Here is a 13556-nt window from a genome sequence, read left to right as displayed (position 1 = left end):
ATAAGATTTTTAAAGCAAGTTTATGTTTTATTTTTACATATTTTAAAATATTTTTACATATTATGAAATTCACTTACTGTAATTCCGTGGTTTTTGGAAATCTGTAAAATCATAGAGTAGTCACCACAATCTAGTTTTAGAACATTTTCATCAGCCCCAAAAGTTCAGTCTTTATAAATTCGACTTTCCTATACATTTTATATGAGTGGAGTCACACAGCATACAGGGTTTCATGTGTGGCTTCTTTCACCTAGCAGGATGTTTTTGAGGTTCGCCCGAGTACCCTAGTGTGCTCCTTTCAGCTGCTGGATAGCAAGACAGTTTATGGGTATAGCACATTTTGTTTATCCATTCACCAGTTGTTGGACGTTTGCAGTGTTTCCGTGTTCTGGCTCTGAATAATGTTATGGATATTCCTGTTCATGTCTCAGTGTGGACGTAAAGTACGGGTTCTCTTGGATAGACTCCTAGGGGGAAAATTGCTGGGTTGCGTGGTGAACTTACATTTTAACTTTCCGCGAAATTGGCAGACTGGTTTCCAGAGCGGAAATAACGAGTGTTCCAGGTCCCCACACCCTCTCCAACGCTTGTTATTTTCTGCCTTTTTGATTATAGCTGTTGTAGAGGGTGAATAACGGGATTTCATTGCGGGTTTGATTTGCATTTTCCTGAGGGCTAGTGATATTGAGCATCTTTTCATGTGCTTGTCAGCTATTTATAGATCGTTTCTGGAGATGTGTCTATTTGGACCTTTTGCCCATTTTTATGTGGGTTGTGTTTTTAACATTGAGAGTTCTTTGTGTAGTTTGGAAACCAGTCCCTTATCAACACATGATTTGCAAAAATGTTCTCTTAATCTGTGACTTCTCTTTTCGGGTTTTTTTTTTTTTTTTTTTTTTCCGTACTCGGGCCTCTCACTGCTGTGGTCTCTCGTGTTGTGGAGCACAGGCTCCGGACACACAGGCTCAGCGGCCATGGCTCACGGGCCCAGCCGCTCCGCAGCATGCGGGATCCTCCCGGACAAGGGCACGAACCCGCGTCCCCTGCATCGGCAGGCAGACTCTCAACCACTGCGCCACCAGGGAAGCCCTCTTTTCATTTTCATATTAGTGTTTTTTAGAAGCTCAAGCATTTCATTGTGATGTAGTCCAACTTACCAACTTTTTATTTTATGGATGGTACCTTTGGTATCATATCTCAGAACATTTTGCCAACCCAAAATCACAGAGATTTCTTTCCCCCATGTTTTCTTCAAATATTTATAGTTTTAGCTGTTAACGTTTCAGTCTATTATTCATTTTTTAAAATATTTATTTATTTATTTATTTCATTTTTGGCTGCATCACGTCCTAGTTGTGGCATGCGAGATCTTCATTGAGACATGTGGGATCTTTTGTTGTGGTGCACAGGCTCTTCGTTGTAGTGTGTGGGCTTCTCTCTAGTTGTGGCATGCAGGTTTTCTCTCTCTAGTTGTGGCGTGCGGGTTCCAGAGCGCGTGGGCTCTGTACTTTGCTGCACACGGGCTCTAGTTGAGGCACGCGAGCTCAGTAGTAGTGGCGCGCCAGCTTAGTTGCCCCGCGGCATGTGGGATCTTAGTTCCCTAACCAGGGATCGAACCCATGTCCCTGCATTGGAAGGCACATTGTTTACCACTGGACCACCAGGGAAGTCCCTGTCATTCATTTTGATTTCACTTTTATGTATGGTGTAAGGTTAGCATCTAAATTCATATTTTTGCATGTATTTCTAGTTGTCTTGCAACCGTTTGTTGAAAGTCTATCCTTTTTTCCGTTGGTTTGTTTTGGCAAAAATCAACCATAAATGTAAGGAATTCTGGACTCTCAATTTTGTTCTTTTGATTTACATAACTATTTTTGTGCCAATACCACACTGTCCTGATTACTGTGGCTTTATAGCAAGTTTTGAAATCAGGTAGCATGTATCCTCCAACTTTGTTCTTTTTCAGAATGCATTTGGGTATTCTAGCTCCTTTGAATTTTATATAAATTTTAGGATTGGTTTGTCCATTTCTACAAAAAAGTCTGCTGGGATTTTGATAGTGAATGCATTGAATTTATAGATCAGTTTGTGTAGGATTGTCATCTTGACAATATTAAGTGTTCAGCCTATGAACATGAAACGTCTTGCCACTTATTTAGATCTCCTTTATTTATTATAGTTTTAACTGTACAAGTCCTGCATATCCTTTATTAAATTTATTCCTGTTGCTATTCTTTTTTCTTAAATATTTATTTTGTTTATTTTTTTCTTTGGCTGCATCGGGTCTTAGTTGCGGCATGTGAGGTCTTCATTGAGGCACGTGGGATCTTTTGTTGCAGCACAGGCTCTGTTCTGGCGTACACGTTTTCTCTCAGTAGTTGTGGCATGTGGGCTTAGATGCCCCACGGCATGTGGGATCTTAGTTCACCGACCAGGGATTGAACCTGTGTCCCCTGCATTGGAAGGAGGATTCTTTACCCTGCTGAACCACCAGGAAATTCCCCTGTTGTTATTCTTTTTGATGCTATTGTGAATGGAATTGTTTTAATGTCAGTTTTCTGTTACTTGTTGCTAGTGTATAGATATAATTGATTTTTGCACCTGCAACCTTGCTGAACTCGTTTATTACTTTCTAGTAGCATTTTGTGGATTCCATTGGCTTTTCTATGTATAGGATTCTATCATCTGCACATAAAAACCTCTTCCTTTCTAATTTGGGCCCTTAATTTACTTTTCTGTTCTTTGCCTTTTTTTTTCTTATTGCACTTTTTAGAACCTCCAGTATATTGTTGAATAGAAGTGGTCAGGGTGGACATCCTTGTTATGTTTCTGACTTAGAGGAGAAAGAATTCAGTCATCCATCATTAAATATGATGTTCACTGTTGATTTTTTTGTAGATTTCCTTTATCAGATTGAAGATGTTCCATCTATTCTTTGTTGAGAGTTTTTGCCATGAGTGTTGTTGGATTTTGTCAAATGCTTTTCCCGTATCTATTGAGATTTTGTCAAATGCTTTTCCTGTATCTATTGAGATGATCATGTTTTCTTTTATTAAAATGTAGTATTACATTAATTGATTTTGAAACATTAAACCAACTTTGCATTCCTATGATAAATCCCACCTGGTCATGGTGGACAGTCCTTTTTATTTCTTGCTTGATTTTTTGTTATGTGTTTGGAATGGCTCCAGTATCAGGGTAATACTGGGCTCATAGAATGAGTTGGAGAATGTTGCCTTTCCTCTATTTGTGAAATAGTTTGTTGAAGATTGGAATTATTTCTTCTTTTAAATATTTGATAGAATTTACCAGGGAAGTCCTCTGGGCCTGAACTTCTCTTTGTGAGAAGATTTTTAATTACTGATTCAATTTCTTTACTTTTCTGTGTCTATTCAGATTTTCTGTTTTCCTAGTGAGCTTTGGTAGTTTGTGTCTTTCAAGAAATTTTTGCATATCATCTAAGTCATTGAATTTATTGGCATAAAGTTAATAATATTCTCTTATACCATATGAGCATCTGTAATGTCTGTAGTGATGTCAGTCTTCCGACTCTTGAAATTGTAAATATGTATTCTCTCTTTTTATCAGTCTAGCTAGAAGTTATTAATTATATTGAGCTTCTCAAAGAACTAGCTCTCAGTTTAATTCATTTTTTCTATTGTTTTTCCCTTTTATCTTTATTATTTCCTGCCTTCCACTTCCTTTGCATTTAATTTGCTCTTTTTCTAGTTTATCAAGGTATAAGCTGAGGTCATTGATTTGAAAACTTTCTTCTTTCCTAATACGGATGTGTTTCTTTTTGTGTGTGGTACGCGGGCCTCTCACTGCTGTGGCCTCTCCCGTTGCGGAGCACAGGCTCCAGACGCACAGGCCCAGCGGCCATGGCCCATGGGCCCAGCCGCTCCGCAGCATGTGGGATCCTCCCAGACCAGGGCACGAACCCGTGTCCCCTGCATCAGCAGGCGGACTCTCAGCCACTGCCCACCAGGGAAGCCCCATAATATAGATGTTTAATGTTATAAGTATTCCTCTAACTATTGCTTTAGTGGTATCCTACAAATTTGGATATGTTGTGCTTTCGTTTTCATAGTTCAAAATTCTTTTCTAAATTTCCTTTTCATATCTTTTTTTTAAAATAAATTTATTTTATTTATTTTTATTTTTGCGGGGCTGCGTTGGGCCTTCATTGCTGTGCGCGGGCTTTCTCTGGTTGCGGTGAGCAGGGGGCTACTCTTCATTGTGGTGCGCAGTCTTCTCATTGCAGTGACTTCTCTTGTTGTGGAGCATGGGCTCCAGGCGCATGGGCTTCAGCAGTTGTGGCACTCGGGCTCAGTAGTTGTGGCACGCAGGCTCAGTAGTTGTGGCAACACTGATGAAAGGTAATAATAATTAAAAATTGGGGTTTTTTAATTAATTAATTATTATTTTTTTGGCTGCGTTGGGTCTTCATTGCTGCACGCGGGCTTTCTCTAGTTGCGGCGAGCGGGGGCTTCTCTTGTTGTGGAGCACAGGCTCTAGGTGCACGGGCTTTAGTAGTTGTGGCACGCAGGCTCAGTAGTTGTGGCTTGCGGGCTCTAGAGCGCAGGCTCGGTAGTTGTGGCACATGGGCTTAGTTACTCCACGGCATGTGGGATCTCCCCAGACCAGGGCTTGAACCCGTGTCCCCTGCATTGGCAGGTGGATTCTTAACTACTGCACCACTGGGGAAGTCCCTCATATGTTTTTTGATCCATGGGTTATTTAGAAGTGCATTACATAGTTTCCAAATATTTGGGGATTTTCCGAGGAGCTTTCTGTTTTGGATTTCTAATTTAATTATGTTCTGGTCAAAGAACACACATGTTTTGTATGATTTGAGTCCTTTTGAATTTATTGACTCTTGTTTTATGGCCCAGAATATTGTCTGAGTGATTATTCTGTATGCACTTGAGAAGAACATGTGTTTTGATGTTTTGATGGAGTATTCTCTGAATGTCAATTAGGTGAAGTTGGTGGTTAGTGCTGTTCAAATCTACTGTACCCTTGCTGATTTTCTGTTCTGGCACTTACTGAAAGAAGGGTATTGAAATCTCCAACCATAATTGATCTATTACTCTTTGCAGTTCTTTCAGTTTTAGCTTCATGTATTTGGAAGCTCTGTCATTAAGTTCATAAATATTTAGGAATGTTATATTCTCTTGATTAAATGACCCCCTTATCCTTATGAAATGATCATCTTCATTTTAAGTAGTATTCTTTGCTCTGAACTCTACTTCGATATCAGTATATTCGCTGTAGCTTTCTTTTGACAAGTGTTAGCATGGTATATCTTTTTCTATTTTTATTTTTAATCTTTGTGAATTTGTTTCTTCATATTTAAATTGTGTTTCATGTATGCAGCACGTAATTCAGTTTTGCTTTTTAAACCTTAACTGACAGTCTCTGCGTCTGAAAATTGGTGTGTTTCAGCTTTGCACAGTGGCAGTATTACAGCCAATGGGCTTTATCCGAGGCATGATTATTGTTAATTGAAAACTCTTCCGCATACCCTGCCATGATGACTTGAAATGCAGTCAGCATTGGCCATTTTTGACAGTCTCTACAGAGACTGAATTTTTTTTTAAATGGTATGTTTACACTACTTCCTTTTAATATGATTATTGATATGATTGTGTCTGTCATCCTGCTATTTGTTTCCTATTTGTCCCATATGTTTCTTGTTCCCATCTTCCTCTCTTTCTTTTTTTCATTAATCAGGTGTTTTTTTTAAAAATTCCATTTATATCCTCTTCTTACTCCTTAGCTATAACTCTTTGGATTTTTTTTTTCACTTTAATTGTTACTTTAGCCTGTACAACTTTCGCTTATCACAGTCTGCTTTCACGGGATATTATACCATTTCATGTGTCGTATAAGAACTTTACAGTAGTGTACTTCCATTTCTCCCCTCCCAGGCTTTGTACTGTCATTTGTCAAGCATTTTATTTCCATCTGTGTTTTATACCCCACAATACATTGTTTGTTTTACTTCTGCCTGTAGGTCTTCCTTTAGCAGTTTTTAGTGCTGGTCTTTTTGTCATGAATTCCTTTTATTTGTCTTTCTTTTTTTCTTTATTAAGATATAATTCACATACCATACCATTTACGTATTCAAAGTGGACAATTCAGTGTTTTTAGCACACTGATAGAATTGTGCCACCTTTATTACAGTTTTACTTTAGAATGGTTTTACCTCTCCCCCAAAGAAACCCCATCCCCATTATTAGTTGTTCTGCTCCTCCCCTATTCACACTTTTGGTGAGGGAGGGATCCCCCACCCTAAATACTACAAGATGGCCAACACACAACGCCCAGCCCTGGACAGGTGAGACAAACAGCAGTTTATTCGACACATACTCATGGCTCAGGGGAGGAGGAAACCCCACAAGAGCGGGGCCTCGGACGTGTTGCGCTTGGGAGCAGAGTGGACAAACATGGACTTTGGGAGGCGGGCTTTTTAGGGACATGAGAATGAGCCACCCTGGTTCCCATGAGGGGACGTGATTGGCTCGTCTGAACAGTTTCACAGGCTGGCAGAGAAGTGAAGCTTGTGGGATTAGGAACTTGGTAGGATGGGGCTGGTACAGTTGAGGGGAACCTTTTTCACTGGGAGGGCATAGCTGGTGAGAGCCGGGAAACTCATGGTGGTTGGGCCTTTGGGGCCCCATGAGGCTCAGGGATGTGCAGGCAGCCCGTACTGTTGAATCTTAACTTCAGACCTTACACCACAGCAGTCAGTCCCCTTTCTTCTCCAGTCCCTGGCAACCACAGATCTACTTTCTGCGTCTGTGGATTTGCCTCTTCTGGACATTTCATACAGATGGACTCATACGATATGTGGTATTTTGTGTCTGGCTTTTTCCCCTTAGCATTATGTTTTCAAGGGTCCTAGCATGTATCAGTACTTCACTCCTTTTATTGCTGGTTATTATGCCACTCTGTGGATTTACCACATTTTATTCATCTATTCCTCAGTTGATGGGCATTTGGGTTGTTGCCATGTTTTTGGCTGTTATGAATAATGGTGCCATGAACATTTGTGTATACATTTTTGTGTGGATGTTTGTTTTCACTTTTATTTGGTATATACATAGATTTTCCTTTATTTTTGAAAGCTTTTTGGCTGGATATAAAATTTGGGTTGATACACTTTTTTCTTTCAGCGCTTTTAAGATACTCCTCCACAGTCCTCTAGTTTGCATTATTTCTGATAAGAAATCTGCTGTCATCCTTTTTTCTTTTTTAAACTTTTTATTTTATATTGGAATATAGCTGATTAACAATGTTGTGATAGTTTCAGGTGCACAGCAAGCAACTCAGCCATACATATACATGTATCCATTCTCCCCACAAAGTCCCCTTCCATCCAGGCTACCACATAACATTGATCAGAGTTCCCTGTGCTATACAGTGGGTCCTTGTTGGTTATCCATTTTAAATATAGCAGTGTGTACACGTCAGTCCCATACTCCCTAACTGTCTCTTCCCCCTATCCTTCCGCCCTGGTAACCTCCCTTTATTCTCCAAATCTGTGAGTCTCTTTCTTTTTTTGTAAATAAGTTCATTTGTATCATTTCTTTTTAGATTCTAAATATAAGGGGTATCATACGATATTTCTCTTTCTCTGTCTGACTTATTTCACTCAGTATGACAATCTCTAGGTCCATCCATGTTGCTGCAAATGGCATTATTTCATTCTTTTTAATGGCTGAGTAATATTCCATTGTATATATGTACATCTTCTTTATCCACTCCTCTGCTGATGGATATTTAGGTTTCTTCCATGTATTAGCTGTTGTAAACAGTGCTGCAGTGAACATTGGGGTGCATGTATCCTTTCAGACCACATTTTTTTCTGGATATATTCCCAGGAGTGGGATTGCTGGGTCGTATGGTAGTTCTCCATAGTGGCTGTATCAATTTACATTCCCACCAGCAGCGCAAGAGGGTTCCCTTTTCTCCACACCCTCTCCAGCATTTATATTGTTTGTGGATTTTTTGATGATAGCCATTTTGACTGGTGTGAGGTGATACCTCATTATAGTTTTGATTTGCATTTCTCTAATAATTAGCGATGTTGAACATCTTTTCATGTGCCTCTTGGCCATCTGTGTGTCTTCTTTGGAGAAGTGTCTATTTAGGTCTTCTGCCCATTTTTTGATTGGGTTGTTTTTTTTTTGATGATATTAAGCCTCTTGAGATGTTTGTAAATTTTGGAGACTAATCCCTTTTTGGTCACATCATTTGCAAATATTTTCTCCCAACCTGTGGGTTGTCTTTTCATTTTGTTTATGGTTTCCTTTGCTGTGCAAAAGCTTTTGAGTTTAATTAGGTTCCATTTATTTATTTTTGTTTTTATTTCCATCACTCTGGGAGACAGATCAAAAAAGATATTGCTGTGATTTATGTCAGAGAGTGTTCTGCCTATGTTTTCCTCTAGGAGTTTTATAGTGTCCAGTCTCACATTTAGGTCTTTTATCCATTTTGAGCTTATTTTTGTGTATGGTGTTAAAGAATTATCTAATTTCAGTTTTGTACATGTAGCTGTCCAGTTTTCCCAGCACTATTTGTTGAAGAAACTGTCTTTCCACCATTGTGTACTCTTGCCTCCTTTGTTTTAGGTTAATTGACCATATGGTTTATTTCTGGGCTTTCTATCCTGTTCCCTTGATCTATATTTCTATTTTTATACCAGTACCATACTGTTTTGATGACTGTAGCTTTGTAGTATAGTCTGAAGTCAGGGAGCCTGATTCTTCCAGCTTCGTTTTTCTTTCTCAAGATTGCTTTAACCTTATGGACACCAAGGGGGGAAAGCGGGGTGGGGGTGGTGGTGGTGGTGGTGGGATGAATTGAGAGATTGGGATTGACCTGTATACACTAATATATATAAAATAGGTTGATAATAAAAAAATAAAAGATTGCTTTGGCTTGCTGTCATCCTTATCTTACTCCTTTGAACATACAATGTTTTGGCTGCTTTTAAGTTTTTCTTTTCATCATTGGCTTTAAACAGTGTGGTTACGATATGCTTTGGTGTAGTTTTCTTCATGTTTCTTGTGTTTAGGGTTTCCTGAAATTCTTGGATCTGTGGGTTTATAGTTTTCATCGGATTTGTAAACACATCAGCCATTGTTTTCTTCAGATATTTGTTCTGTCCCACCTGCACTGTGGGACTCCAGTAGGTTGCTTGAAGTTGTCCCACACAGAATAACTGACATTCTTTTAATTTGGCAGATTTCCTTTTTCCCTGTGTCTTTTATTTTGGATAGTTTCTATTGCTATGCCATTAAGTTCAGTATCTTTTCTAAAATCTAATCTGCTGTCCGTCTCATCCAGTATATTTTTCACCTCAGATATTGTGGTTTCCATCTCTAGACGTTTGGTTTGTGTCTTTTTTGTATCTTCTAGTTTCTGCTTAAGTTTTGAGGATATGGAATACAGTTACAATAACTATGTGTCTTTGTCTGCTAATTCTAGTATCTGTGTCAGTTTCTCTTGAGTGATTATTCTCTTTAGTGTGAGATGTCTTTTTCTGCCTTCTTGCGTTCCTGACAGTCTTTGACTGGGTGCCTGACATGTGAAATTTACTTTGTTGGATGCCAGATCGTTTTGTCTTCCTCTCAGTCTTCTTGAGCTTTGTCTTGGGATGCAGTTAAGTTACTTGGAAGCAGTTTGATCCTTTCAGGTCTTTTATGATGTGTTAAGTGGGTTTGTTGCCATGGTCAGTCTGGGTTAATTACTCTGTGCTACAGAGGCAGGACCTTCCTAATACTAAATGCCCTTGAATTTACATGCTGTTTTTACATGCTGTCTGTGGAGGGGGCACTGTGGCCCAGTGTGAGTGCCACTAGTTCTTTCCCAGCCTCAGGGAGTTTCCTTACACATGTTCCCTGATCAGTGCGCTCCTGCATACTTGAGGGGGGCCTCTGCAGACCTGTAGGATTCTCTCCTTGCCGGGCTGCTCTCTTCTGTCTGGTAGGCTGTGCTGTGAACTCTGGCTTGCCTTGGTCTCCCTGCGCTGTCAGCCAAGGGAGGCCTCTGTGCTCTGCCACACTGCACTCTCTCTGCACCCCGGCCCAGGGACTCCCTCAGGTCAAGCACAGGGCTCCTCATTTGTTTTCCGAAGCTCAGGATCACTGCCTTCTGTTCTTTGAGGCCTTACTCTTGAAAATTGTTTGTTTTCCCCTTAGGTTATTTCAGTTGGGAAGCTAAATTCAGTTCCTTTTACTCCATCTTGGATGGAAGAGAATCTGCCCAGGGGGTTTTGACAGATGAATAAACTACTTGGGATCCAAACTATTAAATGAATTATTTTTCCAGCAGAGATTTTTGTTAGTATTTAAAATTCTTTTCCTGATAAACTTCTTGGTTTAATTAAGTTTTCTGTTACCTTTATAGCTTGCCTCTGAAGATTGATTTGCTAGATAGTCCAGACTTACTGGAAACAACCATTGATGATGTAGTTGGGGCACCTGACACCATGGCCATGTCCCAAGCCCCAGGTGAAGTGAGCACAGCCACCAGGCAGGCTGGATTAGAGGGGCTGGAAGGTGAGTGAGGAGTAACTAAACGTTCTGTGTAACATCACTGGCATCGCCCTAGTCTGTGCCCGCCTTTGAAATGAGCTTAAACAGGCAGTTCCTCTAAGAATATTTTATGCAGTGGTTGGATTTGAAATGTTACTGTAGAATAGTTATGCCTTCTTGCCTTTTTGGCTTAAGGGTCCATTGAAATATTTAAGATCACATAATTGAGACCATTAAACATTTGTATCATTTATAAGTTCTTAAACATTTTTGAATTTTCAAATTTGCTTTTTACTTTGTTTCTTGAGTGAAAATTAATAGTAAAAAGTTCCCTTAGAGATCTAGGGCACAGGATTGAATGAATGTTTGGACATTCCATTAGTTCACAGATAGTATTTTGTTATTAATGAGGGCTGTTGTTGCCCAGACCCACAAAAATAAATAATCCAGAAAGAATGCTGCCTTCCTTAACTTTTTAGAAGGTTAAAAGGAAACAGTAAGTTGCACATTGAAAATTTCTATATACTTGTGAGTTTGATTTGATATTAAAGCATAAACTGTCTTCAAACAGGAGCTTTCTGTTGAATCTCAGTGTGTGTTCATTGAAAAGCAGCTTATGTTTATGTGGCTCTTGCCAATTTTGATTTCTGTTGCTAAAATTAAGACACTCTCTTTAAACAACTTATTGGAAATTGCCAGTGAGTATGCTGTTGTCTCTGAGGAGTGTAGAATACAGCAATAGTATTTAGTAATTTAGAAAGAAGCATTAGTGAAAAGTTGCACAGTGCTTCCGCTTCATAGAACATGCTGAAGTACTGCTGGTAACTGGAATTAAAAATTTGTTCTGGGGCTTCCCTGGTGATGCAGTGGTTAAGAATCCGCCTGCCAGTGCAGGAGACACGGGTTCCAGGAAGATCCCACGTGCCGCGGAGTAACTAAGCCCGTGTGCCACAACTACTGAGCCTGCGCTCTAGAGCCCGCGAGGCGCAACTACTGAGCCCACGCGCCACAACTACTGAAGCCCACACGCCTGGAGCCAGTGCTGCAGAACAAGAGAAGCCACCGCAGTGAGAAGCCCGCGCACCGCAACGAAGAGTAGCCCCCGCACGCAGAAACGAAGACCCAATGCAGCCAAAAATGAATAAATAAGTAAATTTATTTTAAAGAAGAATCACCTGGAGAATTTTTAAAACTACCAATACCAGAAAACTACATTCAGAAATCTGATATCATTGTTCTAGGGTCAGCTCTGGGAATCAGTATTTCTTAAAAATTCCACATCTTATTCTAATGTGTAGCCAAGGGAAAGATGTACAGAATTAACTGATGGATACTTTTGGAAGATCCCTTTGACCAAGAGCAAATGATTTCATAGTTTCTCCCTCCCTTCTTCTACCTGATTATATAGAAATTATTAGGCATTCAACAGCTTCTTTGTCAAGTGGACAGTGTCAAATTTCAAACTCCCACCAAATTGGTCCCTGCAAAATAAGATTAATACAACTACCAGTTGTTAAATAGAACTCATTTAAAGCTAAATTGTCTTTAATGTATCATCTTTCAGTGGCTGGAGGATTTTATGGGCAATGTGTTTTGCATGTAGTGAAGCCAGAACGCTTGCCCTTCATCACACCTGGCGTCACCAGTATGTAGTAGGTTGGGTCAGCGAGTGCATAAATGTGTGTCCCCCGTCAGTCTGCCCCGCGTAAGTTTAGCTGTAGCTGTGTGTAGTCAGGGCCAGGGAAGGAACAGCCGAGTGCTGAGCTTTGCAGCGGGGGCTTGGGCTGCACCTAGGAAGGAAGGCCGTGCCACAGGTGCTCTGTGCCTTTCCCTCTACTCTCATGACTGAGCTTTCTCAGCCACACGTGCCATGGGGATTCCACATCCAGCAGAGCAGACACAGGGTGATGTTCCTATTTAGGTTAGCTCTTAATCAAATTAATGGAGAGTTTCTTGGTGATGGAATATCTGTTCCGTAGTGATCTGGGTTATTACCTGTAATTGATGGTAACTGATGTTGAGGGGTGTGGAGAAAGCCTAAGTCTTCACCCTTACACGGCTGTGACAGCCTGTCAGACTAAACGGCTGTTTTCCCGTTTTTTTCCAGCATTAAAAGATGTCTCAGAGAAGCTCAAACACCTTGAAATGGAAAGTGGTCCTTTGCCAGCCAGTCATCCCAACAGGGACGTTAACATCAGCAACCAGGTATTCAGAGTCCTCCTTTGTTTGCCTGTCACACAGCTCCAGACCTCTGAGAAATCATTTCCATCGAAAGCCATTACTTTTTCTTTTCTTTCACTGGGAAATCTGTCTGTGCTGAACGCTTATCAACCTGTTTTACCATTTACAAAGGTGAAATTCGTGGATGTGCAGGAGGAAACATGGGCATCAACGTTAAGACCTATAAGGTCATCGCAAGTTTTTTTTAAACACAGTCAAAAGTGATATGGTTATTAAACTTTTATTTTTATTCAGCCCAGCCATCCCTGTTGAATGAATTTTGTTTTGGTTTGGTTTTAAAGAGGGAAGGGGAACATCTGACTTGCAGCTCTTTCATCCCTGGACCACTAGCTGGGATTCCTCAGAGACCAGGATGGAGCACAGAGTGATGTCCTTTCTTATGTAGCCATTGTGAAGATTGTCCTTTTGAATCCAAGTCTTTTTTTTTCCCTTCTATTATGTTTTTTCTTAGAAATGTCTTTTAGAAGCCGATTGAATTTCAGAAAGTCTTTCCTGTTTTTGACCCCTCAGTATTTTTCAATTCTATTGGTCTGTTTCCTTCACATTGTTATTTTTTTCTGCTGACTCTGTAAGGTAGGGGAATGCGGGGTCAGAGACAGAAGGGTTAATTGAAAGCTTTAGATGCAAGCTTTAGATAGTTGACAATTAATCTGACAAAAATTTGGTGGAGACCTGGAGTGATCATAAAGAAGAAAGAAGCCAGGTAAACCCTGGCTGGGTTGTGAAGGTGGGGAGCACACTTTGCTATAATGTAACTGAGCCTCTCGA

The 13556-nt window shown here is 40.2% G+C and overlaps 1 protein-coding gene and 1 non-coding gene across 13 annotated transcripts in view; both read left to right on the top strand.

Annotated features, from left to right (window-relative positions):
• Positions 1-13556, top strand: part of EPB41L5 (erythrocyte membrane protein band 4.1 like 5) — a 145923-nt gene that overhangs the window by 98818 nt on the left and 33549 nt on the right. For all 12 annotated transcript variants that reach the window (XM_019932330.3, XM_019932327.3, XM_019932326.3 and 9 more), the window contains 2 exons: positions 10420-10571; positions 12655-12752. In XM_019932330.3, the coding sequence (XP_019787889.1) occupies positions 10420-10571; positions 12655-12752 (250 nt within the window). The remainder of the gene's footprint in view (positions 1-10419; positions 10572-12654; positions 12753-13556) is intronic.
• On the top strand, positions 5447-5587 carry LOC117313090 (U4 spliceosomal RNA). The gene has a single exon (XR_004527553.1). It is a non-coding gene; the product is annotated as a U4 spliceosomal RNA (small nuclear RNA).

Source organism: Tursiops truncatus, chromosome 7, assembly GCF_011762595.2.
Source record: "Tursiops truncatus isolate mTurTru1 chromosome 7, mTurTru1.mat.Y, whole genome shotgun sequence".
NCBI classification, from domain to species: domain Eukaryota; kingdom Metazoa; phylum Chordata; class Mammalia; order Artiodactyla; family Delphinidae; genus Tursiops; species Tursiops truncatus.
Note: the sequence above shows the minus strand (reverse complement) of the source record. Positions and strands in the feature narration are given on the sequence as shown.